Here is a 27,654-nt window from a genome sequence, read left to right on the forward strand (position 1 = left end):
TGACTTTAATAGCAGGATCCATACAGTGTCGAGCTCGGAGCTCCTGAGTGATATCTCGAGGGACCATTAAGAGGTCGAAATGCAATTTAAGGCTGCAACTGTGAAGAAGCAAACCCGAGTCCAAAGTATTAATCTCAAAGTTGTAATCTTGAAGGAGGCCGAGGTATAACTAGCAAAATCATTTATCGGTTATGGAATTGACCATGGATCAATTCTCATTTCATTTGGAAGTATTGAATACACCATGCCGCGCAAGCAACATGATACGTGAATAATACAAAATAAAACAATAACGGTAGGAGTCAGACCTATGTAATTAAAAAAAATCATAGCTGCTTCTTTATGGTCACGTCTCCTAAAAATGGCAACTATAGTGACAGCTAATTGCACAAGTGAATTATCATCATTTGCGATAATCATAACGGAAAAAAAATCATACAATGCCAAATTATTGGTAATTAGTAGAAACTAGATGAGAACTAAGAAACTTAAAAAAAAAATTCTTTCTTATTTTTATTTAGTAGAAACTAGATGATAATCATAACAAAAAAAATCATACAATGCCAAATTATGGGTTTTCAAATTGGTTCTTTTGAGAACCAGTTTAGTTGTGGACCAGCTCCCACTTGATCCACAACTAAATTGGTTTAAGCCCCAAAAAATGAAATAAAAAAAAACTGGGTCATTTGTGGCCCAGTTTTTACCAATTAGAAACCAATATCAAAATTGGACCAAGTTTGGACTTAGCCTAGTTTTGCAAAGTTGTCAAACATGCCCCTTAGGTGCATCTAGCAATCTTGTCAAAACTGACTGAACCTCATCCAGTTTTGAGAAAAACTGGTTATTTTTAATCCAATCCCCAAATCAAAAAAACAACCAGTTTAGTTGGGGGTGGGGAGAGGGGGATTCTTTAGCTTGGGTAAAATAGGGCTAGTTTTGGTCTAACTTTACCCAAACAACATTTATCTCAAAATGAGACCATGTTCAAACCAGGCCCCACTTTTTAAGGTTGTCAAAACTGGTCTAAGTAAAATAGACATTTAAACTCTAGACGTTTGACATGATAAAAGGTTTTCCTTTTGTTTATCTCCTAATTGACCTTGTAAATTATTATATGCTAACCTTTTTAAGTTTGAAACTTGGACACAGATCATGTCCGTTTATCTCCCTATTCTGATCTTCCATTTCAATTTAGAGGGAATATATTACGCCATGTAAGATTTTCACTATTGCAATAGTAGTTTTCAAATTAAATAGTGGTTTTCATGGTAATTGTTTCATACTAGAATTTCTATTATTAGATTTATTTCCAATTAAGAGACTTTCTTCTCTAGTTGGAAGTTTCAAGGATTAGGAAAATGATCAGTACTAAAATCAAATAGGTCGTCTCCCACCAAAAAAATCATGATCCATTACCCAAATTAGCCTATTTTTCCAACTCCCTATCAAACTGGAATGCAAACATCCCAGGCTTGATGAGTATCACCTTCGGCTTGCCACATTTATAGGAATTAATCTTCACATAAGCCTCCATAGATTTGAGCCCTTCAGCTAGCCCCAGCACATTTCCAACCGAGGACGAATTCCAGTGACCAGCACCATCCATCCATCCCTCTTCAGAAATGTCTACACCATCATCCGTTATGGATGCAACAAACTCAAGACACATACTTGCACAAACTGCTCTAATATTATCCTTGAATAAGCTACTCTATTCCGTCGCATATTGCGTCACCCCCTTGATCATACCGGCAACTGGAGCTTCCCTGATCCCACAATCAACAGGGATCTCCTTACCGATATCCATAGATTCGTTCTTGCTTGCTCCATTAAATTAGCACAGGTGTTTTCAGTACTCGTAGAAGCCACATTACACAGGGCTGAGTTTAAGACAAATTCCTACCAGACTCTGGTCACTAACGCCCAAATCACCCCAAATTCTGCTCAACTTGAAGAACCGCAATGGTAGATGGAACTCCTGATCCAGAGGGGCTCGTGTTAGCAGCTATAAGCCCTTTACCCTGGACAAAGAGCCACATCTTCCGCTGGCATACTTTGAGCTAAGATCCGAGCTACGGTTTGAGGGTCTTACTTCCACTTGAACCGTATCACCTGATTTGAACTCTCCTCATCCGTCCAACCCATGCTAGCTAGGACTCATCCTGATCCAGTAGAAGCACTAGAAAGCTGGGGCACTCACTGTCTTCTTCCGCTTCCTCACTGTCCTCGCCAGAAACCACCGCAAACTTTAGCATGGAACACGATTATTGTTGGCGCCTGTGGTTAAATCTGGAATAATACAGATATATATAACAGCAAAAACTAAACAGAAAACTAAAGTGCAGTAATTTAAAATTTTTCAACTCAGCTGCTATACATTTGTAAAACACTGTGCTTAAAGTATTATTTGGCCTACTTCGGTGTAAGGATCCCAAGGACAAATTGCTTCTAGAAACAGCAGTCCAGTACTCTGGTGTGCACCGACCCAGTACTGTCAAGATCTCATCAATCTATAAGGTAAAGATCTCCTCGATCTATCAGGCAAATATCTCATTGATCTATCAGGCCTTCTCGGTCTAGGCATTATTTCTACGAGCACTAGCTATTCTACAACATATATATCTGTATATATTGATTGTTGTTTTTGGAATGAATTTTTCTTAAGGAATTGGGGTCTATTTATAGTGTTTGGGAAAATAGTATGCACTAATAAAATAATATTATTTTACTATGCAGGTGGGATCCACGTTCAAATTTTTCTTCGATGGGGCCCACCACTTTTGAAAAATTTAAAGAAAACATGGGCGGCTGTGTTAGGCAGCAGCCCATTTGAGAGAAAAAAATTATATAATATTCAACAATCCCTCATAATTTTTTTAAAACTAGTATCATGTAACAGTACCGTCGTTTCAATCGTTGTACATAAGGAATATGTCGCAAGGACTTGAATCCCCCTTAGACCAACTGAATAAAAGATAGGTGATGGTGTCGCAGAGACTTGAACTAGCACATGTCTAAAAATCCAGCGATCACACAAAATCAAACTTATATGTGGTAGTTTTCACTTTGAATCACACTTGCATTTGCCTTTACCTTTGCCTTGCCTTTGCCTTTGCGCATTTATGGCCCTGTGCATGTCCTGGTTTCTGCTATGGCTCTAGGTATCTTTCCACAAGACACCATAGGAGATGGACAAATCTCCATCATGCATAAGTGAGTTCTTGAAGCATGTTTCCTATCAAACATTCCGCATCTGAAATGCTTTGAACTCATTAAGGCTTAAGAGTCATCCTCTCTCATGATAGGATTCTTGGTGAAAAAATCAAAGTTTTTCTCGGATAGTTCAGTCAGATAAGGATAGTACTAGAGGGAGATCAAAGATCAATTAAGTACCCTATTCCTTACGGAGCGTGTTACGTAACCCCCAAACATTGCCTTAGACACCGATTAATCCAAGAAAACTTGAACCCTTTCACTTGTAAATTTTATTTGACTTTTGAACCATTTATCTTATTATTAGTAGCATAAGTTTTAAACTAATAACTAGATATAAATGGTAAGTATTTGTAAGACTCACCAAACTTTACAAATCTTACTTGACTTTTGAACCAATTATTTTATTATTAGTAGCATAAGTTTTGAACTAATAACTTAATAAACATGATAAGTATTTGTAAGACTTACAAAACTTTGAGACCCATTTCTACAGACGTCCTTTCGACTATGTCCTTTTTCAGACCCTTAGTCAAAGGATCAGCAACATTCTATGAAGACCGGACGTCAATCACAAAGATGACTCCTTGACAAATTAGCTCTCTCAAATAGCCATGCTTTAGACGAATGGTCCACTTCTTTCCATTGAACATCGAGTTTGCTGCCACAGCACTCGCCGTCTGATTATCACAATAGATAGTAATTATGTCTTGTAATTATTTCAATGGATGGTCTCGGAGAAAACAACTGAGCCATTCGGCTTCATCTCCTGCAACACAGAGTGTGAAGAACTCAGATTCCATCGATGACTATACAATCATTGTCTGCTTCTTAGACTTCCACGAGATGGCAGCTCCACCCATAGTGAAGACAAATCTTCCAGTAGATCTGGACTCATCTGGTTCCGAGCACCAGCTCGTATCTGAATAGCCTTCGATTATAGCCGGATATCCAGTGTAGAATAGGCCCAGACCTGTAGTTCCTTTCAAGTATCTTATCAATCTCTGTACAGCATCCCAATGAAGCTTTCCAGGATTACTTATGAATCTACTAAGCATTCCTACAGTGAATGCAATGTCTGGCCTTGTGCAGCTCATTGCGTACAAGAGACTCCCAATGATCTTTGAATACCTAAGCTACTCTACTGGTCTTCCAGTGTTTGGTCGAAGCTTCTTGTTGTAATTGTATGGCACTAATAGTTTGGCAAGTCGTTGTAGCTATACTTTCTTAGCATGCTCTCGACATAATGAGATTGGGACAATCCAATACCCTCTTTAGAGTATATGATTTTGATTTCGAGAATTGCGTTCGTAGTTCCAAGGTCCTTCATACTGAACTGTGCTGAAAGAAATTTCTTAGTAGATATTACTATCTCCAAATCACTCCCAATGATGAGCATATCATCCACATAGAGGCAGATGATCACCACCTTTCCTTCAATGATCTTGATTTATATGCACTTGTCAAATTCACTGACTTGATACATATTGTTGTGAACAATCCCATCGAACTTCTCATGCCAATGTTTTGGTGCCTGCTTAAGTCCATATAAAGATTTAGCAAGTTTATAAACCTTACCAGCTGGAGCATCAAGTCCTTCTAGTTTCTCTATGTAGATCTCTTCTGTGAGATCTCCATTGAGAAAGGTAGTCTTCATATCCATCTGATGTATGGCGAACCTTTCAATCGCCGCTCATACGATAAGCACTTTGATGGTAGTGATCCTGCAAACTGGTGCATAGATATCAAAAAAATCTATACCTTCTTTCTGAGAGAATCCTTTTGCCACAAATCTTACTTTGTACTTTTCAATAGTATCATCAAGACGGAGCTTCTTCTTAAAGATCCACTTATAACTAATAGGCCTTGCACCTTCAGGTATATCCACCAGCTCCCAAGTATGATTTTGGATCAATGAATCCATCTCATCATCTATAGCTTCTTTCCACAGAAGAACGTTTGTTGACTGTATTGTTTCTTGAAAAGTATGTGGACCTTCTTCCACACTATAGTTGATGAAGTCATCTCCAAAATATTTATGTTTCCTGATATGCTTGGAAGATGGTTCAATAACTCCGTCATGATTGACACTTTTAGTTTCTCGTGAAATTGGCTCCTCTTGTGTATCTGACATACTAGCATTATCTGCTATATCTTTGAGTAATAAGCCTTTATCTTTGATAAACTTATCCTCAAAGAATTCTGCATCTCGAGCTTCAATGATAGAGTTGGTTCCAAGGTTCAGGAACCTGCACGCATTGCTATCTCTAGCAATGCCAAGAAACACGCATTTGTTAGCCTTTGGTCTGAATTTAGGCCTTCTGATATCTGGAATTCGAACGTATGTGAGACACTCCCACACTTTGAGATTATCCAAAGGATCTGGATATCCTAACCATAATTGATGAGGAGTACTATCAGTTTTAGAGTAGAGTACTCTGTTTAGAATCCAGTTTGCCATCAGCAAAGCCTCTCCCCAATAGCAGGTAGGAAGACTAGATATGATTAGCATTGAATTCATCACCTCGGTCAATGTGTGATTCTTTATTTCTGCAATCAAATTAGATTGTGGAGAATACGGAGTAGTAGTTTCAGTAATAATTCCATGCTCCTTGAAGTATGCTTCGACTCCTTAGATCAGTACTCTCCTCTGTCACTCCTGAGTTTTTTCACCTGCAGTCCAAGTTACTTCTCCACTCGAGTCCGAAACTCGATAAACTTGCTGAATGTTTCATCTTTAGATTTTAACAGGTAAATGTGGTAGAAGCGAGAATGGTCATCAATGAATGTGATGAAGTACTTCTTACCGTCACGAGTGACGAAGCTCTTGAAGTCATATGCATCTGAATGAATCAGATCCAACAGGTTGGTGCTCCTCGTGACACTTGAAAATGGCTTCCTCGTCAGCTTTGCTTCCGCGCAAACTTCACACTTCTCAGGTTTGTTACCCTTATATTTTGAAAGTAATCCTAACTTCTCCATGCTAGACAGTTTTTTATAATTTACATGTCCTAGCCTATTATGTCATAATGCAGTGGAGTAAGCAGAAGAGGATACTTTATTTATAACCAAGTTAGGTGCAATAGTACTGATCTTATACATACCATCAGTACGATATGTATTGCCAAAATACATTTTTAAAGGATAATACAGCCTTACTTTCTTGGAAATCCAGCCTCATACCTGTATCACATAGCACGCTTCCAGAGACTAAGTTTTTAACAATTGAGGGAACATGTTTTACATCCTTCAATGTGAGAGTCTTCCTTGAAGAGAGAGTCGACACCATAGTCCCAGTTCTAAGAACAGGAACCATAGAATAATCAGCTAGTGATACGTTCTCTTTGGCAGCAACATAAGAAGAGGATAGATCTCTGTTGGAGCAGACATGACAAGTAGCACCTGTATCTAACTACCAACCAGAGATGTTGTTAGGAGTTGTTACCTGAAAGAGCATAGCCACACAATCTTGACATTGTGTGTAGTTTCGTTCTTTGGTGCTTTTCAGTCCTTGGCAAAATGCCCTTGTTTCCTACAATTAAAACATTTGCGGCTCTTCTTGAACTCCTCATTCTGAACATTCAGGTTCTTTGGATTCTGGTTCATCCTTTTGTTAACGAACTTCTTCTTCTTGAAAGATGAATTATTACCCTTTTCAGAGTTAGCAGCCATCATATTAGCAGACGTCTTTTGCTTAGCAAGGAGCTTAGTCTTCGTGCGAGTCCAAGTCTCGTCCTCGATCCGAATGAACCTCTTCAAATTAGCCAGAGTCACATGTCTTTTCCTTCTTTGAATATCAGTGGAGAATAAAATCCAAGATGGAGTAAGCTTGTTGACAATTGCACCAAAGATGAAGGTTTGACAAAGACTGATCTTTTCATCCTTCAGCTTCATAACAAGCTTTTCAAGATCTTTAACTTGAGGCAAAACCTCAGTGTCATATTCAAAATTTAAGTCCAGAAACTTATCAATGAGGTGATAATTTGGGCAGCTTCTCCTCATCCTTGTACTGGTCCTCCAGAGCATTCCAGATTTTCTTTGTAAAAGATTTGTTGGTGTAAGCATCTGTTAAATGATCGGCCATGCAGTTAAGAAGATAATTTCTGCAGAAGTGATTATCTCTAGCTCAAGAGGCTTCAGATTCAGAATCTTCTTCAGAGTCAGGTTTCTCCTCATAAACCACATAGTATATTTAAAGGAGTTGCATCCCGAAGATTATTTTCTAATGTCATGCGTTGAAGTTATAACCGTCAAAGTTCTCTAACTTAATACAGTCTACTCCAATAGTCCTCGCAGGATCCATTGTAGATCAAAATAATGCTTTAAGATTGTTTGTGCCTATGGTTAAATCTAGAATAATACAGATATATAACAGTAAAATTTTTTAACTCAGCTGTTGTGCGTTTGTAAAACGCTGTGCTTAAAGCATTATTTGGTCTACTCCAGTGCAAGGATCCCAATGCCAAATTACTTCCAGAAACAGTAGTCCAGTACTCTGGTGTGCACCGACCTAGTACTGTCAAGATCTCCTCGATCTATAAGGCAAAGATCTTCTCGATCTATCAGACAAAGATCTCATTGATCTATCAGGCAAAGATCTTCTCGATCTATAAGGCCTTCTCGGTTCAGGCATTGTTCCTACGAGCACTAGATATTCTACAACATATATATCTGTATATATTGATTGTTGTTTTTGAAATGAATTTTCCTTAACGATTTAGGATCTATTTATAGCGTTTGGGAAAATACTATGCACTAATAAAATAATATTATTTTACTATGCATATGAGACCCACATCCAAATTTTTCTTCGGTGAGGCCCACCACTTTGGAAAAATTTAAAGAAAACATGGGCGGCTCTGTTAGGCAGCAGCCCATGTGAGAGGAAAAAATTATATAATATTCAACAATTAGGACATTGATCAAATTTCAAAATACTCCATACAAATCAAGGCCTGATGACATTAGTTAGAAGCTTCTAATTCTGCTTCACCGGATACAAAAAAGTCACCAAAACCCAATATTACTCGCTTCAAGATTTTCATATAGGATACTGATATTTCAAATACAAGATTAAATCTCAATGACAATGCCCTCAATCTAGTATGTATGTCAAAGGATGAAACTTATAATATATCTCGAGCCAGAGGCTACTTCGTTTTAACAAACTTGCATAGCCCACAAGAAGAAAACAACATGTCTATTTATAATCAAAACGCCACAATCATCATCAACCCGAGTTCACCTGCCGGTGATTGGAGCTCCGGCCTCATCAGATTGCGTGCCGCCTGGGTGCACCTTCTTCTTCAGGAGTCCGAAGAAACCCCCACTCTTGTTCTTGTTTGTAGCAGAATGGCCTACTTGTTTCTCCATCTCTTGTTGTCTTAATCTCTCCATCTTCTCTTTATGGATCTTCGTCATTAAATAGGCTCCGACAATGTCTCCTGCCATTGATGATGCCATTGCTTCAAATAAATTATTCTCTTTCTTTTTTGTTTCTCTGAGTTGAGTTGAGCTGTGGGTATTTATAGAGCCTGTTGGAAAGTCAGAATCTATGCGAGAGCTTGGCAGGCAAGTTAATTAAAAGGACACGTATGTGTATGTTTTAGGGTTACTCAATGACCAAATAATTTAGTCTTGGGGGTTTTGTGAAATTAACCCTACTATATATTCCAAATTATAACTGGTTTGTGAAATTAACCCAATTAATTTGAAAGGCATATCTAGCACAATTATGGTTTGCCATAACCATCATCTTATGCCTACATTTCCAGGTGTACTCATTTTCAGTTTTTTTTTTTTTTAAATCTAACCTCAAGTAAAGAATAAATTATTTAGATTGAAAAGTAATGTGTCTCTTCATGTAAATAATAAATCATTGAAAAGCGGCTATTCATAGTGATAAGATATTGTTCTATTAAGTATTATGTCATGCTCTTTGTAAGGAAAGATGGTATGTCATATTCGTATGGGTCCTTCTTAATTAAAAACTAGATTAGTGATGCGCAGCCACATTTATTTCGATTTCTTTATGAGAAGATACTGATTACTATGACATCTGTCCACATTACTTTTGTGAATTGTGAGATTCATTCCTTTGTTGAATTGTGTGGTTCATTCCTTTGTTTGAATAAGTCCACAAGATGCTTTGGACTAGTGTAGTCATGTGCCTGCATTTTATTAGTTTATCTTTTCTTACAATGTTTCATATTGCACATTTGGTCTTCAGCTCATTTTATATTGCAAATTTGGACATGTGCTGGTTAATAGAATGGGGAAGCGAGATGCGCATACGTGATGATTTTCTAAATGAAATAATGATGTAGGGTTCTGTTAATAGACACACAATACACATGGTATACATCAGGAGACAGAAAACTTTTGTGCTTCACGCATGCCACGTACATGATTTAGAACATAAATTTTATTAAAACACTTCACACATGAGAAACAACCTACATGATGTAGAACACAAATTTTATTAAAACACTCCACACATGAGAAAATTTCGATGAGCCTTCCATAATGAAGGGTTCATCATCTAATTATTTTCCGAGATGAAGATTTTGAGTGCAGGAATGGTTTTAAAGCGTAATTAAACAGGGGGGAAAAAGACGGGACCAAAGCTGGCTTGTAAAGACTGGTGTCAAGTCTGTACAAAAACAAGCAGAAACTCATCTGATACATATCTGATGATGTCGTTGGTCCTTTGCATTTGTATACCAAGCCAATTCCTAAAGTTAAACAAGTATCCTCGCAATGAAGAATAGATTACCCTGATTCTTATGGTACTAATGTAAGCTGAAAAATCACTAACTGTCCAGTTCAGATAGAGAAATTAGGAACTACAACAGTCAAGGGAAAATGCTAGCAGTTAGGACCCCAATCGTAAGGCTGGTATGTGACCCGCAACTGATTGTTTGCAAGCAAATCCAAAAGGTCCTGGGACTTTGATGGTTCAAGGTAATTTGATAAATGCTTCATTACCTCCGCCTCGTTCTTTCCAAAATCCACACTGTACCTGTAGAAGAACATTTTGAGATCTGTCAGGATTTATCTTCCAAATTTCAGCTTTACGCCTTCTTCTGGATTTTGGTTTACAGCATGGAAATAATGATGGATTATTTTACAGTAAATCGTACAGACAGGATGCATATGTATACATGTACGACATAATATTAAGAACTGAGATAATGGGACTAGCATCTTTTCATTAATATCTAAAATAAAAGCCAAAAGCAGCTCTGGTTTGATAGTTAAAGCAAGTTGCAAATGCTATTGCAAGTAAATAATTAAAGACCAACTCAAAAATGCAAATTTTGGTTAAATGTTTCAAAATCCCACTAAAGTTTATAAATCATTGAATGCACCATTACACTTTCAAACTTATACCCCCTCAAACTATTACGGTGTGTTTGGGAGATGACTAAGGGAAGGGAAGGAATGGAAATTTTGTCTTCCTTCCCTTCCCCTTCTTTACCCCCAATTTGGAGGGTAAGATTTTAGTTCAATTTTCCCTCTCATTCCCCTCCCTATACCCTTCTAAATGGAACTCCTGAACAAAGGTAAACCAAAATTTCCCTTCCCCTTCCCTTCTCTCCCCTCCTTCCAAACAGGCTATCAGAGATTCTCATAAAGCAGAGCAATATGTCGAAGGAATCCCTTTTACTTTTCTACATACCCTTAGCCAGAAAAAGATAAAACAGAAGTTATCTTTAGTATACAGAGGTAAAATTGTCACGTGTGGAACACGTGACAACTTTAACTAATTGACGTAGGTCATGGTACTTTAGTGAGATGAGTTCAGGGCTCCCACCATTTATAAAATTCAAGTGTGAAATTTAACCTCGAAATTCTAAAGCCAGAAGTCATTAAAATCATAAATAAACTTGACAAATAAGATAATACAAGAGAAATACATAAATGCAAATAAGTCCCTTTACTTTTGGATTGCCAGTTTTGTCCACACGGAGCCATGAATCAAATTGTGCAAACTGGATCAGTAATCTATTTCGTGAAATTGAGTTTATTAGTTAAGTCTTACCATCGAATGATGCTACTTGCAGATGCCGTCTTTGTCTCAGCATCAACAAGGAGACCTCCATTCCTTAGGAAATTGCGAGCAGACTCCATGAGTTCCATGTCAATGTTACCAGGGGAGTAGCACCTGAGTGGAGGACCAGATACATTGCCAGATACCAAGGCGAAGTGAATAAGAGGTTCTACATAAGGCAGAGCCACCTGGATAATTAAAAACCATGGAGCTTCAGATTTGTATTAAAAAAAAAGATTGCTAAAATTCCTTCTTACAATGTAAATCTGGGTTAAGGTTTTGGTACATGGCATGTACAACTGTCATATCTTCGTGACTCTTTTGATAATAAGCATCTACGCAATGTGCATGCTATACATAAGTATACACTTAAGCACATGTAGACACATGCAAACGCATGCAATGCACATGCACACATGCAATCACATGCAATCACATGCAAAATGCAAACAGACATGCACATGCACACACCTAAAAGAATACACATTTTTGGGTGGATATGGGTAGCTGAGTATGGGTTCAAGCTGATTCAAGTTAATGTGGAGTTTCTAAGCTTCGTAAATAACACACATTATTGGGTTGGATCAAGAAGATTAGGGTACAAGACTGACCAGTTGAACGCTGTTAACACTACTTTTACAATTCAAGGAAGATCTAAATTTCTTTTATATTCAGAATTAAAGTCCTCACTGGATATGAAACATAGTTTGTTTTACCTTGAAACGCATGTCTCTTGCACCAAAAGGCTTGGAAATATTGTATGGAGGCCGTTGGTTACCCCTCAGTACACCATTTTGAATTGCTGAAAGAGAATAGGGGCACCCACCAACCACATACTTAAACTCTCCGAGAAACTTTTTCCTATCAGCAGCACTATTGGGATAACCCCACGTCAATATCGCATGGATGGCCATCATATTGTATAGGTTTATGAAGAAAGCAAGCTTCTCTTCTCTGGATATGTTATCCAATTCCACTCTTTGAAGCTCCTCTATTATTCTCAAGTACCTATGCATAATTCATAAACCCAATGGCATTTAACAACTTTTCGCTTAATTTTAAAAAATTGCAACTCGCAATACAAACAATCATATAAAGATAACTATGACAGTCAAAAGATTGCATACACAAAGTTGCACATATGAAAGTCAGATTACTACAAAAGAAAGATGAAGTTAATTGTATGTATGCACTTTTAAGTTGGAACATTGCAATGAGACTAAAAAGAGCTATGGATGCAGTATGCATACACTGTTTAAGTTAAAACATTGTAATGAGCTACAGGAGCTATGGATGCAGTTACAATTGGCGGTCAAGTTGACGTAGGATAGTAAGAAGCAGTAACATACAATATTAGCATAAATCATGAGCCCTGCTAGTTAAGAATTAGAGTATGAATGTATATGGGGTATCATTTTCCTTTTCTTTGTTTTCGCCAGCATAAAATTAAAGAAAAATGCAGAATGTGAGTCATGGCAGATTTCAGGAGAATCTACTCATAAATCCCTGCCCCTTCCTCCTCCTCTCTTCTCCACAATCCCATAAGTATCCTTGACCAGGTCATATTGACATATTTTCAGTTCTATGGTTTCAATTGATTTATGATTTCAATTAAGTTCTTTTTATATATTATTATTTATTAACCTGTTTTTACCACAAATAAGTGTGTTCTACTGGATTTGTGACCTGTCATCTCCTGTTTTTATCATAAACATTGGGTTGTTTTTCTTATCCACATGCAATTGGTGGATGTTCATTTTACCAGTGTATACACACAAGGGCGGGCACAAAGAAGAAAACTTCTTAAGCTGTCTTCAGCAAGTGTTCAACATTTCTATGAACATTTTCTAATGCGTCCAAGAAGGCACTAAGATTTAGCTTACTGAATTTGGTGACTCATGGCCAAAGTCACAACACCAACAAAGAACATACACCAGATAGTTGTCCTAAATATTTTTTGATCCATTTGGGTTTGACAATTTACATTTCACACTTGTTTTTGCAAATAATATCTCTTTTTAGAAAGTATACATTTTTTATAATGAAGTTTCATAAAATATATAAGCGCTAGCATGTTTACTTCCAGTAAAAGATGAATAAATAGATACATGTAAAGACTTGTAGAATATTTAGCAATCAATCCATCTGCAATGTGGTGTGAGAAAAACTTGCTAACTTCTTACAACTAAAAGAAAATCAATCACAAGAAAAAGCTTTACATTGGCAGCTTAATAAAAGTTTTGACAGCACTACAATTATTAATAGCATTATATGCATAAAATTTTGGGGTGAAAGAGATGAAAAAATATTACATGAAAAGAAGACAAAAATGTTCTTCGGTAAAACAAAAAATAGCTAATAAATTTATGTAGCAAACCTTCTGAATTCCTCACAGCCATGAATACTTTTGTAGTCAACATGTCTGCCATCTTCACTTACATAAGCTTCAAAGATCGCAAAGGACACAAACCTTAATCGGGATGCGATTTCAGTAACACGCTTAGGTTTTAGTTCATTTACACCCCTCGTCATATTGTAGCAATTAGTTGAAATTAAGGGATCATGCTCCAAGAACCGATACAAGTAGTTCCCATCTTCAAATATATTTTCACTGCAGCAGTGTAAGCATATTATTAAGCAAATAGAATAATCAGACCACTAAGCAAAATGCCCAGTCAAAATCACAAACCCATATGTGTGGAAAGAAAAAGGAAATGATCGATGGCTGTAGATCACTTACTCCAAGACTTGCCGAAAAAATAGTCCTTTCACAAGTTTTCTTCCGAGGTTGACTGCCTGCAATGAAAAACTACGATTTATCAGCAAAGTTATAGTCGAAGAAGCTTTGCTTATTTAGTCTTATTTTCATTGAAACATATTTTTAATTTTTTTTTCCATAGACAATGCTGACCTGCAATTGAAGGAATATATAAATTTCTTACAAAAAGAACTCTCTAATATTGAGCTTCCTGCACAAACTTTTAGAGATAGGCTAGTGAGATGGCATTTATTAGAAGCCAATAGACCTGTATAACATATAAGAATGTATATGTATACCCTCAATGCGGAAAAGTAAGACGTGATTTAAACTCACATAGCAGACTTATCTAAGAAAACAAATTAGACGAAGTATGAACCTTTTTAATATAGGAGCTCCTGCATGAATATTATGTATAGGCTAATGGTACAAGAATGAATCTATAACCTAGGCAAACCTTATAACACAACTTCAACGAAATTTATACAGGTAACAGCATCAGTAAAGTAAGTAACCATACGGCTGAAAAGATATGAGCTTCACTTCACATAGATGCCAGCTATCCTCGCATCTGATGACTCAGTTCACCGATGAAGTAATCTAAAGAAGCGAAGGAGATGGCTGGTCCTGATCGAATGAAATAGTTGACTATTCGAGTAACAATGACTAGTATGTAAGGAGAACATTTAGGTTTGTTATTTAGGGGGAAAGCTAAACCATGGGGAAAATTTTTAAAATGACAGCTTTTTAGTAGGTAACAGCCAGGCAATCACAAAAATATGAAGCCAGTATCTAAAGATAGTGATCTGTGTTAGACTATAAATATTATATATGCATAAAAATCCAAGAGATCAAGTAATTAAGCTTCAATATTCCATTCAGAAAAAAGAAATATCCAACTTTACTAAATCACATGCTCAGTGAACTAACCTCTTCTCGTTCCAAGTCCTGATCTCGTGACAGGAAATCAACAGCTTCAGACCCAAGAAAACAATTGTTGAACTTTCGCAACTTGGAAAATCTATCACTAAGAACAATTGATTCTTTCATCTTTTTGACGATTGAGGCCAACTCATCTATCTTTCCAGTTGCAGAAACATCATCCTCACCGGGAAATGGAGGCAAAGGAGCTTCATCTGATGGTTCCTCATGAGCAAGAGCCTTAAGTTGCTCAGCAAATTTCCCAGACTCGTCCATGGATTCTAGCTCAGTTAACCCCCCTACAACAAAGTCATTCAAGTAGACCCGTGGAATAGCAGAAGATCCTGTTTTCATCTCAAGTTCCAACTTTCTGCTAGGATAGATATCCACATTAATTTCGATGAACTTTAGCCCCCTCTGATGCATAAATGACCTGATCTCTCTGGATTCCTGACAGCCCAACTTTGTGTATAAAATTATCCTCCCTTTCATAACTGGTTCTTCAACTGAACTCTCCATAATGACATTCTTTTCTTCCTCATCAGGATTTCCACCATCGTCCTTTCCACCGGAAAGGCGGCGAAGAACAGTTGAAACTGCAACTGCTCCTTTCATTTTAACAAGATTTTTTAGAGCAGCAGCCTTTTCAGGCCAAGAACTTGTCGGTGAATCCGGATAGAGATCCAAGGATTGACTAGATAATGTTCTTCCTGTTCCCGCCTCAGGCGCCTCAGTTCCATCAAAAACAGGGTCAACTTCCTTAACCTCAATGACATCTTCTTCTGTCTGACTCGCATTGTTTTCAGAGGTCAAGCCAATCTCTTCCTCAATAAGAACCTCCCTTGTAGTTGTGCTCATCGTGATCGTCTTGTTCAGAGTCTCAGAATCAGAATCACCATCTTTCTCAACTTCTTCAGAAGACTGTATTTTCTCATTCGGATTATTAGAATCTGAACCATTGTTCATACATTCAGATGTAGTATGGTTATTTTCCTTTGGACTCATAGAGTCTGAATTTCTCTCCTTCACTATCATAGGAGACTGGCTCTCTTCGTTTACGTTCTCAAAGTCTTTTCCAATCTCCTTCTCTAGGATATGAACTTCCTCTCTAACAACACTTCTTTTGTTTGGATCCTCGTAGTCTGAGTCACTGTCCTCTAATTTATCAGTAGTTTGAGTATTTCTGCTCATATTCTCAGAGTCTGAACCAATCTCTTTATCTATGACAGGAACTTCTGTTGCAGTATGGCTCATGTTGTGCAGTCTTTCAGTGACTGAATCACTCTCCTCTTCCATTGCATTATTGCTCAATGTCCTAAATTTGTCCAAGTCTGAACCAATCTCCTCCTCAACTTTGTCAGCCTTCTGGCTGATTTCACTTGGCTCCTCAGTCTCAGAGTCGCTCTCTTTCTCTTCAACAAGGGTTTTCTCTGAGGAACGTCTCTTTTCATTCGGACTGTCAGTATCTAATCCACTGTTCCTCTCAGTTTCTAGTGCTACACTCATATCATTCTGATTCTCAGATTCTGAGTCACTCTCCTTATTCTCTTTATCGGCAATCAGAACTTCCTCTTTAGAATGACCTATTTCATTTAAACTCTCGGAAATTTCTCGTTCAGTTTCGCTCCTATTTTCATGGTTAATCTTGTCAACAGTTAGAGACTCCATTTCTCCTAACAGCCTATTTTCTTCTTTTCCCCCAACACCACTTCCCCTTGGACTATCCTCTGGACTTGACAATTCAGAGAGGGAGCCCTTGTCACTTTTAATTGTGTGCTCATTCTCCATGATATCAAAATATGTAATAGCTTGATGAAATTACAATATTATTTCCTCTAAGAGTCAGTTTTCAACAAAACAGAAGCCCAATACCTCCGATCTACCGTCCTGAAAGGCAATGGTCATTAGTTCTCAAGAAAAAAGTAGTACATAACATAAAAATTTGTATTTGTTTCATCAATATATATTCCAGAAAAGATACATATAGAAGGATAATTATCAGGAATACTACAGAACTGCAAACATTATTGCACCCCAAACACATTCATTCAGTTGATGCAGTAGCCCCCGTTGCAAAATATTTCACATGCATTGATTTTTCTTCAATTCCCTCGAATAGGTCTTTGAGCACTTTCGTTTACTACTTTATTTAGTTCACATTTCTATAGATAATAATCCATTTAAAAAACTAAAGCACCAAACTTTATTATTGAACTCAATAATCATCGAAAATATGCTATCAAGAAACTAACTTTCAACCTAAAACAATAAGTTTTAGTGGTCTGAATTTAAAGTGAGATACAGAGAGAGAGAGAGGGAGGGATATTGTGACCTAACAATCTAAAACTTAAAATAATATCTCCAATGTCTCATGCCACATATCTAAATCCGTAAATTTCCATTTATTTATATTATATAAACAAGCAACTTGTTGTCCTTTGAGTAATAAATACTAGGGACATTAGTCTCTTACAATCAAAAACTTCAAAGAGGAACAAAAATCGAATTTTTTTTCTAACTTCTTCACATCAATTGGAAATTTTGAATGCAGAAAAAAGGGGAAACAATATCCTCTACAAATCGTCTAAAAATATAAATAAAAAAGATAATGTGGATCGAGAAACAAACCCATGGATCGAGAAAATCGCTCTGAGCGTACCAAATCGTTATTTTCGATGTCGAAAACGCTCAAAAAACGTAGACAATGGGGGGAAAATAGACGAATAAATAGGGGGTTTGGGACAAAAATTGAAAGATTTAGGGTTGGAAGAGAAGAAACTTACATCGAATTGATTGAATAAGATTTTCTTTCCTTTTTCTTTTTTGTCCTTTTTCGTAATTTTTTTTCTTTCTTTCTTTTAATTTTTTTTTATGTTGGTAAGTACCTGGTTCTTCGAAGACTGTGGAAACGGGGGAGCGGGAAGGGCGGGCGAGAGAAAGAATGTCTGCACGACCTCCTCTTTTTTCATGCACGAGGGGCATCACTTCTTTACTCTGTCATATTTTTCTTTTAAATTAAATTAATTATATTTTCATTTTCATATGTTGTCAGTTTAAAGAATATAAATAATTAAATGGCATGAACCAAATCCTTTTTGTGGAGCTCGAGTTGTGCCGCCAAATTAAAACAATTGAATTTTGGATTTTGTATTTTGGGATGTCATTAGGGGTGTCCATTCGGGCCGAAGGCCCGAACCCGGCCTGATGTCTAGACCCGACCCGACCGGGCCACCACCTAGCCCGAACCTAGGAAAAGCCCGGGTTTCTAGGCTTGATCGGGCTCTAGGCTCAGGTCCAACTCGCCTCGGCCGCGCCCACACCAAAGTCGGCCGGGAAAACGCCGAGCCATAACAGCTATTTTGGGGTACTTGACCAAAATACTCCAAAAAGGTCAAAAAAGGACCAAAATTTGATGATATTTTGGTCATTTGGCTAGGGGTTGCGTCTATAAATAGAGGGAGTTTTAATTTATTTTTCCCATCCAAAACTTATCTAACTTCTCTCTAATATTATATTATACTCTCTGATACTCTCTTATTCTCTCTTCTCTTATTCTCTCTTATAATCTCTAATTCTCTAATCAAATGGCTTCCTCCTCCGATTATGAAGCACAAGTTCCAACTCCCGATACCGAAATGAGTCCTAGTACACCTATAGAGCCTACAACTACTTCTACTACCGATGTTGATCCCGATTCCGATGGCAATGATCTCACACCTAGAGCTTCCAAAAAGCTCATATCCAATGTGTGAAATTTTTTCGAGAAGATAGAAGTCACAAATGATCAACACGATAAATTTCTCACCAAGAAGGCCAAATGTGCGCTATGCGACCATATTTTTTAAACTCATCATAAGAGCGACACCAACCATCTCAAATGCCATTTGGAAAAACCCAACAGAACGTAAGGAGGAACGTCCTAAGAAGACCTTCGCCAATCTTTACTCTCTCAATCATCGACCTCCAGTAGTCTCGATTCCTAGAACTACAACGCAATTAAAGCTAGGAAATGCGCTATCAGGCTTGTTGATGTTAAATAATCAAACAATCAAATATGTAAGGGGGTGAGTTTGATTAGGGGCCCACTCACTTCTCCGAATATCTGGTTTTGAGTTGAGTAGCTTTAACCTTCACAAATAGCAACTCGTGAGAGGACGGAGCTTAGTTCCCCCATTGTACTTCTGATGATCAAGTCAGCTGATAAACTTGAGTGGAAAAATAAAGAACTGTATGATTTCTTTAGTGTAGTGCAGTTATAATTTGTAGATATTTCTTTAGTGTAGTGCAGAAAAAATTCCTCCCTTATATTGAGAATAGTACCTCTATTTATAGTGGTGTTGAAAGTATAGAATCGTTATTTCGACCGAGCATAGGATGGCGATAAATAAGTATGGGTTGGCGGTTACGTCAGCACCTACTTTACACACGCCGGTAGGCGAGTGGAGGAGAGATCACCGCAGCATTTAATGTGAAGTGATTGGAGACATGGCGGTGCTCACATGGTCTCATGAGTCATAAAGACTATCGGGGCTAGAGGTATGATGCGTCTACCTAGCATTAAATATGACGCCGACGTGTTGTTAGTGGAAGAGGCTCGAGGCTGAAGTCGTCCTTCAGTTTGTCCGAGAAGTAACGCCTTTTGAGTCGACCTAGAGAGGCGTTGAATAACTAGTCGAGTATGCTCTAAGCGAGTCATTTCGACAAGAGGACCAACAAGTACCGCCCTTCGAGTTAGCCTAAGGAGACGTCGACTCTGCGGGTTGGCTAAGTTAGGATCCTTAGTTGCCTTGACTGTTAGTTTGGTTTGAGCAGTGCATGTAGGGGGACACATGTCTGTTGCTAGCAAAAGATCGTATTTGGCGACTGAAAACACCATAACAAGGCTTATTGTTCTTACTTTTAAATTAGTAGAAGACGATGTAGTTGAAAATATGATTGGTGATGTTTTTTATCTTGCAATTTAAAAAATTTCTCATCAATCTTGTAAACGTGATATTTTAAAATTTATCACAATAAACAAGCAAAAATAATTTCTTACTTTCAAGTCTTAAACTGTAAATTTTTTCTAACTTCTGATATTTGGACATTTAGAGCACAAACTAGTTATTTATGTATCATAGCACACTTGATTAATGATACTTGACAAATGTTTAAAAGAGTTGTTTATTTTATTGCATTTGTAGATTCACACATTCGTGTTAATGTTACAAATTTAATAATGGAAGAACTTTCTAAATTAGAAATTTCTGATGAAAAAATATTTTTCCTTTCACTAGATAATACAAGTAATAATAATATAGTTGTAGATCAATATTAAATCATCTTTGCTATTGCCATGTCATGGTGGTCTTTTTCAAATAAGATGCATATGTCATATTTTAAATTTAATTGTTCAAAGTACATATAATGAAATTAAACCTATGATAGAAAAAGTTAGGATTATAGCTCACGCTCATAATGCTTCTGAACAAATACTTCAAAGATGAAAACAATGTTGTAAAAGAAAAAATTTAGAACCCAAGTTAATTCCAAAAGATGTTGACCACATGTGAAATTCTACCTATGCAATGTTAAATATAGCAAAAGAATATGAAGAAATTATTAATGATTTTATTGCTTTTTATGTTTCTAGTTCTAACTCTAGTAGTATATATAGAATAACTGATGATGAATGGACAGTTATACATAGTATAAAAGAGATATTACAAGTCTTTATGAAGCTACTATGTTATTATCTGGTTGTTATTATCCAACTATTACTCAAGCTGTATTACAAGTTTTAAGTATTCAAACTTTTTTACTAATTATCGTATTGGATTATTATTTTGAAAACATGATTTTTAAAATAGAAAGTAAATATAATAAGCATTTTAGACATATTTCTATTATTTTTGGTTTGGCGTTCTTATTAATCCACGCTTGAAGGATATTGGGCTTCAAAATTTGTTAAATTCTTTATATGAGAACGTGATAATAAACATTGATGATGGTCAGACTATTACTATATTTACTCATCATAACACTATTAAATATTATTTTCAAAGATTATATACTGAGTATGCAGGTAGATATGGTGTAAGTACAACTTAACCTACGGCTTCTACAAGTTCAAGACGGGGCAAAGGTAAGATTTTTGATAGGCAACCGATGATAGTGAGGCTAACTGGTAATAGCCGTGGATCTGGATCATCAATAAGAAAAATTTCTAAAATTGAATAATATTTAGCTGCACCTCTAGTTTATTCTCAAAATAACGATTTCGATATTTTGCATTGGTGGAGTGTATATGGAACAGTTTTATATCTTATACTTTCCATTATGGCACATAACTTACTAATAGTGCAGGTTGTTAGATCTCATACTTATGAGCCTATTGTCTAATCTGATTTTGATGATTAACAAATAATTCCTAACATTATTTTTGAGTATTTGCATTTGCTTGTTAGGTATCCTACACAAACATCCTCTGTTAGGTTGGTTGGAACTTGAGCGATAACGATGATATTCATGGAGGTTGAAGGAAATCGGAATGAAGCGTGATACCATCCAAGTCAAAGATTCAATATCGTGTTTCATCCCTACTACTAAGCTGAGGATCGTCCAAGATCGAGCTTCATGCAAATTAAGCTTGGGTATAGTGTTTTAGGGTTTTACTTTATGTGTTTATACTTAGAGCTCAAATCATACACATACACATTTGTTTCATATATATCGCTTATACATATATGTTTGGTTCAAAAGTTGATTTCTTCATTATGATGAATCTATTACAACTTCAGGCGTTACAATAAACTCAAATGAATAAAAAGTTGATCTTTTTATAAGATCTTCTTACATAATGAATTTAAAGATTAAGATTACAACTCTTGTTAAACTACACACAGCAAATGTTTATCGCCTGTTGTTTGCGTAGGATCTTTGCCTGTGCCGGGGACGTTGACATCCGTGGACTGCCTATGAATTGGATCCGGTTGACAGAATGATGAATCAGAGCTCCTACATTACCAAGGAAGTATTCGCTTGAAGCACAGAAATCGACCAAGCAAAATCAGTAGCTCTTCTCGAGATTAAGACCAAGCCTAATCTCATGGAACAGACGGAGGGGAATACGGGTTCAGATCCTTCAAAAGCCTTCCTCTTTATGCTGAAGTTCGCCAGGATTTAACTTGCCTCCTCTGAAATTCGTGCTCCCTTGCTCTCCAACTTGACAGTACCTCCTCGTCTTGATAATAATTCGCCCTTGTGAAATGAGTCCCTAGGCCTGTATTTATAGGCTTTGGTTAGGAGTTTTCGAATAAGAACGATAGATTTGACCTTATCTTCAGTTGACAACGACCTAACCATATTTATGGATGATATCTAGGTAGTTGAGATGCTCTGGAATGAACAAATCCCGAGAAAACAGCAAAAAACCGTCGAAAACGCGTTCTGACAGTTCTGGGCGCGAGACAGACCGTGGTAACCCTAGCGTTCCTGAGAACCTAGCATTTTCTAATCTCAAATTTTCATTGCATTCTTTAAGAATTATATTTTCATTTGTAATGAAATCAAACTTAGTGACTAGTGTTTCATGAGATTCTTTAAGAATTATATTTTCATTTGTAATGAAATCAAACTTAGTGACTAGTGTTTCATGAGTGGATTTTATATTAACATGTAATGAAATCAAACTTAGTGACTAGTGTTTCATGAGTGGATTTTATATTAACATGCTTACTTTTTAAATTAATATAGCTATTGTATAATTTTTCAAATTCAAACGCAAGCTCATCAAAAGTAGTATCATCATCGTTATCAAGCTCTCATACCTCACTAGGGTTATTACCAAGTGGTCGTGTATATGGATATGAGGCTTCTTTAGAACTCGAAGCGGAATTTTCTAACGCTTGTTGAATAGCCTCCAAGTCTTCTTGATGTGCTTCAATAAATTTCCATAAGGTGTAAGCATTATCAAAATAAACAAATTTTTCAGAAAGGATGAGTGAAAGGTACTAAGCAAATATTCTAACAAAAGCTTGTTCATATTAAACATTCTTTTATCATCTTTATTCCACTTGGATTTTTCCGAAGTGGGAACAATATAAGTATCCTCAATAATTTCCCATAAATCGAATTGTTTAGATTGAACAAAAAGTTTGAATCTAACACACCATTGAGCATAGGAAAAGATATCCAAATGAGGAGCAATATTAATAGCATAACCTAGACTAGATGCATCATACATATCCATAATGATTATATGCAAGAAGCCGCCGCGAGATCCCTCCGACCAAGCCTCTTTGATTTCACCATCGCGAGATCCCTTCGACCAAGCCTCTTTTATTTCACCGCCACGAGATCCCTCCGATCAAGAGGTAAAATTTCAAAAATCCCTCTTGATCCCTCTCTCGATCCCTCTTAATTAAGAAAAAATCAACAAAAATAGACATAAAAAGGCTTGTTTACTTGGTATGGATTTTGGTCTTAAACTTCTTGCTTAGTATGGATTTTAAGTAATTGTTTGTTGTTGATTTATTAGTTTTCTTGTACGAGAAATATCCCATGAGTTGGTCGTCTCTTGTATCATTTTTCTTAACCAACTGGTGAATTGTTCTCTCATCGTAGAGTTTGACCAAGCCAAGTACGAGAAGGTCCTCTCCTCTAGATCGCTTAGCCCCAAGGGTAGGCGCGACACCCGCAAGATCTCCAAAGAAATCAAAACTGTTGCTGAAATGCCAAAGAAAGCCCTCTCCTTTGGCCAAAATTTATCAAACAGCCCCTCCTCCAAAGGAGCGGGCTTAGCCTCTGCCAAACTCGTCCAACGAGTTGTGCGTTCTACGTCCGTGTCAACACGACGTGCTACGGGTCACAAACGGCCTATGGAGGAGGCGAGCTCTATAAATGCTGATGACGTTGTTGCAAAGGCTTTGAAACAAGCCAAAAAGAACGCCGCTCGAAGACGGAGAAGATCCATACGACGAGCGCATCTACAAGAAAGCTGATCTCTTGCCCAATGCGAGGATCGCGTTTTTGAGGCTCTGCCCGAGCACAACGTTTCCACCCCGGAACGTACACTTCACGACAATGGGCCCAATTATGAGCCTCGGCTGATACAGCTGAAACGCGACCCTCAGTGGTGTGTTATTCCTCTAAAACGCAGCCCTCAGGAAGGCACTGCCGAAGATAAACGCACACCTCACATGCACGTTCAAGCGAAACATAGCCCTCAAAGGTCTGTTTCACCAACCAAACGTGACCCTCAGGGGTGCGTTGAACCAAAACATGACCCCCAGAGGTCTGTTTCACCATTTAAACGTAGGCCTCGGTCTAATGTTTACAAATCCAAACGCGATCCCCGCGTTTCTTTTCAAGCTGAACACGACCCTCGGGTTTCTTCCCAAAAACATGACGTGGTCCGTCAAGTTCAAAAAGGTTAACATGGAATTAAAATCCATGTTTGGCAAGAATCAGTCTTACCCACTCAAGAGCAAGGGGCACCCTCTCCTTCCTCGTGCTCAGAATGAGACCCCTCCTAGGTGTCTGATTTACGGGAATTGCTATCGAGAGGGAGACCAACACAGCAAGCAGCCCATTCATGCCAGTGTGAGTGGCTTATATCAGTAGTCCTTTCAGAATGCCACTGCTATACACCTGAACCTCGCAAGTCTGTGTTCGACAGATTGGCTGATGTCGTCGGACCTACCAAGAGACGATGTCATCATAAGAAGAAGGTTTTTAAAACTAAATATCCCGAGGTCACTATCAACATGGTCGGCAGAGGGAAATCCTCAGCTCCTAACTCTGGTGAATCAGAGAGAAGCCACTCTCCGACTATCCGGGATATCTGCGACGAGTTTAAAGGGATATATCACCACACTCGAACCCGGACAGAAGCCATCCGCTCGGTTAATTATCAAAAGTTAGCCAAGGGGATTACTTCAGATGATGAACATTCGGCAATTGACGCTCAATCCTCAAGCTCTGTTGTGGCACGAGAGGCTCCCGTTTACATGTCTGGAGGCCCCGAAGACTTAGCCAAAAGAGTTGACGAACACCACGTCATGTTCCAGGCGTAACAGGAGACACTTCTCCAAATAAAGGATATGTTGGCCCAGCTCCTTGCTGAAAAAGGCCAAAGACCAGAGTCTTCCCGGAGGACAATCTCCAAGGGAAAGGAGAAAGCGCCTGAGCATTCGGATCGTGAAGTTCAGAACATAGAATCTTCTTCTGAAAACGAGAAGGAGATGGAAAGAGAACTACACCCTCAGTCCTCTAAAGTGGATGAACTTGAAGCCCGTCTCAACGCAATCGCCAACAGAACCGAGCTTCACGAGGAAGGAGTGATACGGCCTTATCCTACTGAATGAGACACAACTCCCTATGCATCGAAGTTTAAGGCTCCAACTCTACAACCTTTCGACGGTACAGGATCACCGAACCAACACATCTACTACTTCAAGTCACAGACTAGAGATGTGGTAGCGAACGATGCCATCTTGACCCGTTTGTTCATCAGCACTCTTAAAGGAGTTGCCTTCGAGTGGTTTATGAAACTGTCTGCTGGATCTATTCAAAAATGGGTAGATCTAGAAAGGCTTTTCTTGGCCAGATTCTTCGAAGATGACATAGAAGTTTTGGTCCCGACTCTTCTCGTCACCAAGCAGAGGAAAGGAGAGTCCATCCAGACTTATGTGGAAAGATTCCGCAGCATAGCATTACGATGCCCGTTAGGTATGACCCAATCGACCTTAGTTGAAACTTGCAGGCACAACTTGCAGACCCAGCTCCTTGCTCAGATGGGGGTGGCGGAATGTCGCTCCTGGAGATAATTGGTTTCGAAAGGAGAACAAGCCGAAGAAATTGTTGCTCGAGTCAAGGCTAAAGAAATTCCCTAACCAAAGCCACAGCAACAACGCAATCAGCACAATGCTCCGCGCTCCAAGGAAAAAGAGACTTTGGCTGCCGACACCAACACACGTGCATCACCGGCTAAGCAGGGCAAAACTCCAAGCCAACCGAGAGCGTCCAAGTAATACTCGTTCAAAGAAGAGCATGTGGACACCCTGTTCCAACTACTTCGGAAGAACAACAAATTGTAGCTCCCTTAAATCAGAAAACCAGATGAAGCAGGGAAGGTGGATGACCCATATTACTGTCGTTATCATAGGTTATTGGGACATCCTACCAGAAAATATTATGTCTTCAAAGACATCTTACAAAATCTGATGAATGCTAACGTGCTTACCCTAAAGCCGGAGTAGAAGACCGTATCCACTAACTTGATAGCGGTCCAGTTCGATGATTCCCCCTTGTGGCGGCTGTAGATGGCGTCATTCCTATCCACAAAGGTGAAATGCACTTGAAAAACATCGACTTACACAGTCAGAAGGATCGGGGGTTGGTACCCCTCACTACCTTAAAAGGGGAGATCATGTGGGTCCATCCCGACCTGGTTGGAGACCAACAATGGACGAACACCTCGTCCAAGAAGAAAGGAAGCAATGCTAAATCATCCAACATGATTAGCCCCTCTGTAAAGGAGAATGATGACCATCTCAAACCTCTCACCGACTCAGAGGAAGAGAGAATCATCCTGGCAGCATACCCAGGAGGCAATCCTGGCACCCGATCAGGAAAGATTTATTTGAAAGACTACGACCAGCCCGCTTAAGAAGCTGAGGAACAACACTAAGACGCTGGGGGTTCTGTTCTACAAAAGTCAATTGATAGAGGGAAACAGAAGGAAACCCGGTATAATAGGAACCTTCTACAGGAAGCCGGAGAATCGAGCACTCCTTTTCGATTCAATGTCATGACGCAACTGGCCAACATACCGGCTAGGATTACCCTATATGAGCTCCTGAGGTTATCCAAAACCACCAATAAAGCTCTAATTAAAGCATTAAAGAATACAGAGAGCTTTATTACACAAGTCACTCCAATCCCCGAAGCTTCCGAAGATCAATCTTGCCTGCAATGCCTACAAACAGAAAGAAGTCTACTGTGCATATCATTCATTCAGGAAGATATGCAAGTGAAACACAAACATGACAGACCTTTGTACTACACAGGGTACATCGGGTCATTAGAAATCAGCCGTGTTCAAGTTGACCTAGGCTCAGCACTCAGTATCATGCCTTACAGGGTCATGCAGGTCTTAGGGATTCCCATGCATCGGCTGAACACCACTCAAACCACTATCTTCGGTTTTAATGCTAACAACACCCAGCCCCTAGGGAAGATCAAGCTTAGGTGTCAAATCGGAGACCTCAAGTCTGAGGTGACATGTTACATCATAGACGCGGACACTTCCTACAATCTATTGCTAGGACGACCATGGATACATGCAAACCGCATTGTCTCGTCTACCCTACATCAGGTCATGAAGTATGCCAATGATGAAGGAGAAGTTCGAACCCTAATTGTAGAAAAGTACCCTTTCAGAGGAGTGGAAAACTTTTACACAGATTTTGTCTTCTATTCGGAATCATAAGAGCAAGAAGATGTTGATAGTGGTAATGAAGCCGACATCGAGCCAGACCCTGAAGAAGATTGTCCGTGGGAGTTGAATCTAAATGTAATGGGTCAAGTCGAGAACAATAATAATATACCGAGTGAGGGCAAGTGGTGCATTAATGAAGATTTTATTTTGGCGTACTTGTCTGATGTGTCCTCTAAAAATAAACAAATAGAGAATGACCTTAATGCAGGTACCGACCCATGACACACA

At 38.3% G+C, this 27,654-nt stretch overlaps 1 protein-coding gene across 3 annotated transcripts; it reads right to left on the reverse strand.

Annotated features, from left to right (window-relative positions):
• Window positions 9,873-17,904, reverse strand: LOC109820285. Of its 3 annotated transcripts, none has more exons than XM_020386413.1 (7): window positions 17,831-17,904; window positions 14,955-16,832; window positions 14,007-14,062; window positions 13,644-13,877; window positions 11,983-12,274; window positions 11,258-11,454; window positions 9,873-10,234 (listed from the first exon to the last, which is right to left on the reverse strand). In XM_020386413.1, exons 2-7 carry the CDS (start codon window positions 16,731-16,733, stop codon window positions 10,081-10,083), a joined length of 2,712 nt encoding a protein of 903 aa, XP_020242002.1. In that variant the 5' UTR covers window positions 16,734-16,832; window positions 17,831-17,904; the 3' UTR covers window positions 9,873-10,080. The 3 variants fall into 3 exon arrangements, with proteins under 3 accessions (XP_020242002.1, XP_020242001.1, XP_020242003.1); XM_020386412.1 differs by having other exon boundaries at window positions 17,729-17,882; XM_020386414.1 differs by lacking the exon at window positions 17,831-17,904 and adding an exon at window positions 17,574-17,715.

This window comes from Asparagus officinalis, chromosome 8, assembly GCF_001876935.1.
Source record: "Asparagus officinalis chromosome 8, Aspof.V1, whole genome shotgun sequence".
Lineage (NCBI taxonomy): Eukaryota > Viridiplantae > Streptophyta > Magnoliopsida > Asparagales > Asparagaceae > Asparagus > Asparagus officinalis.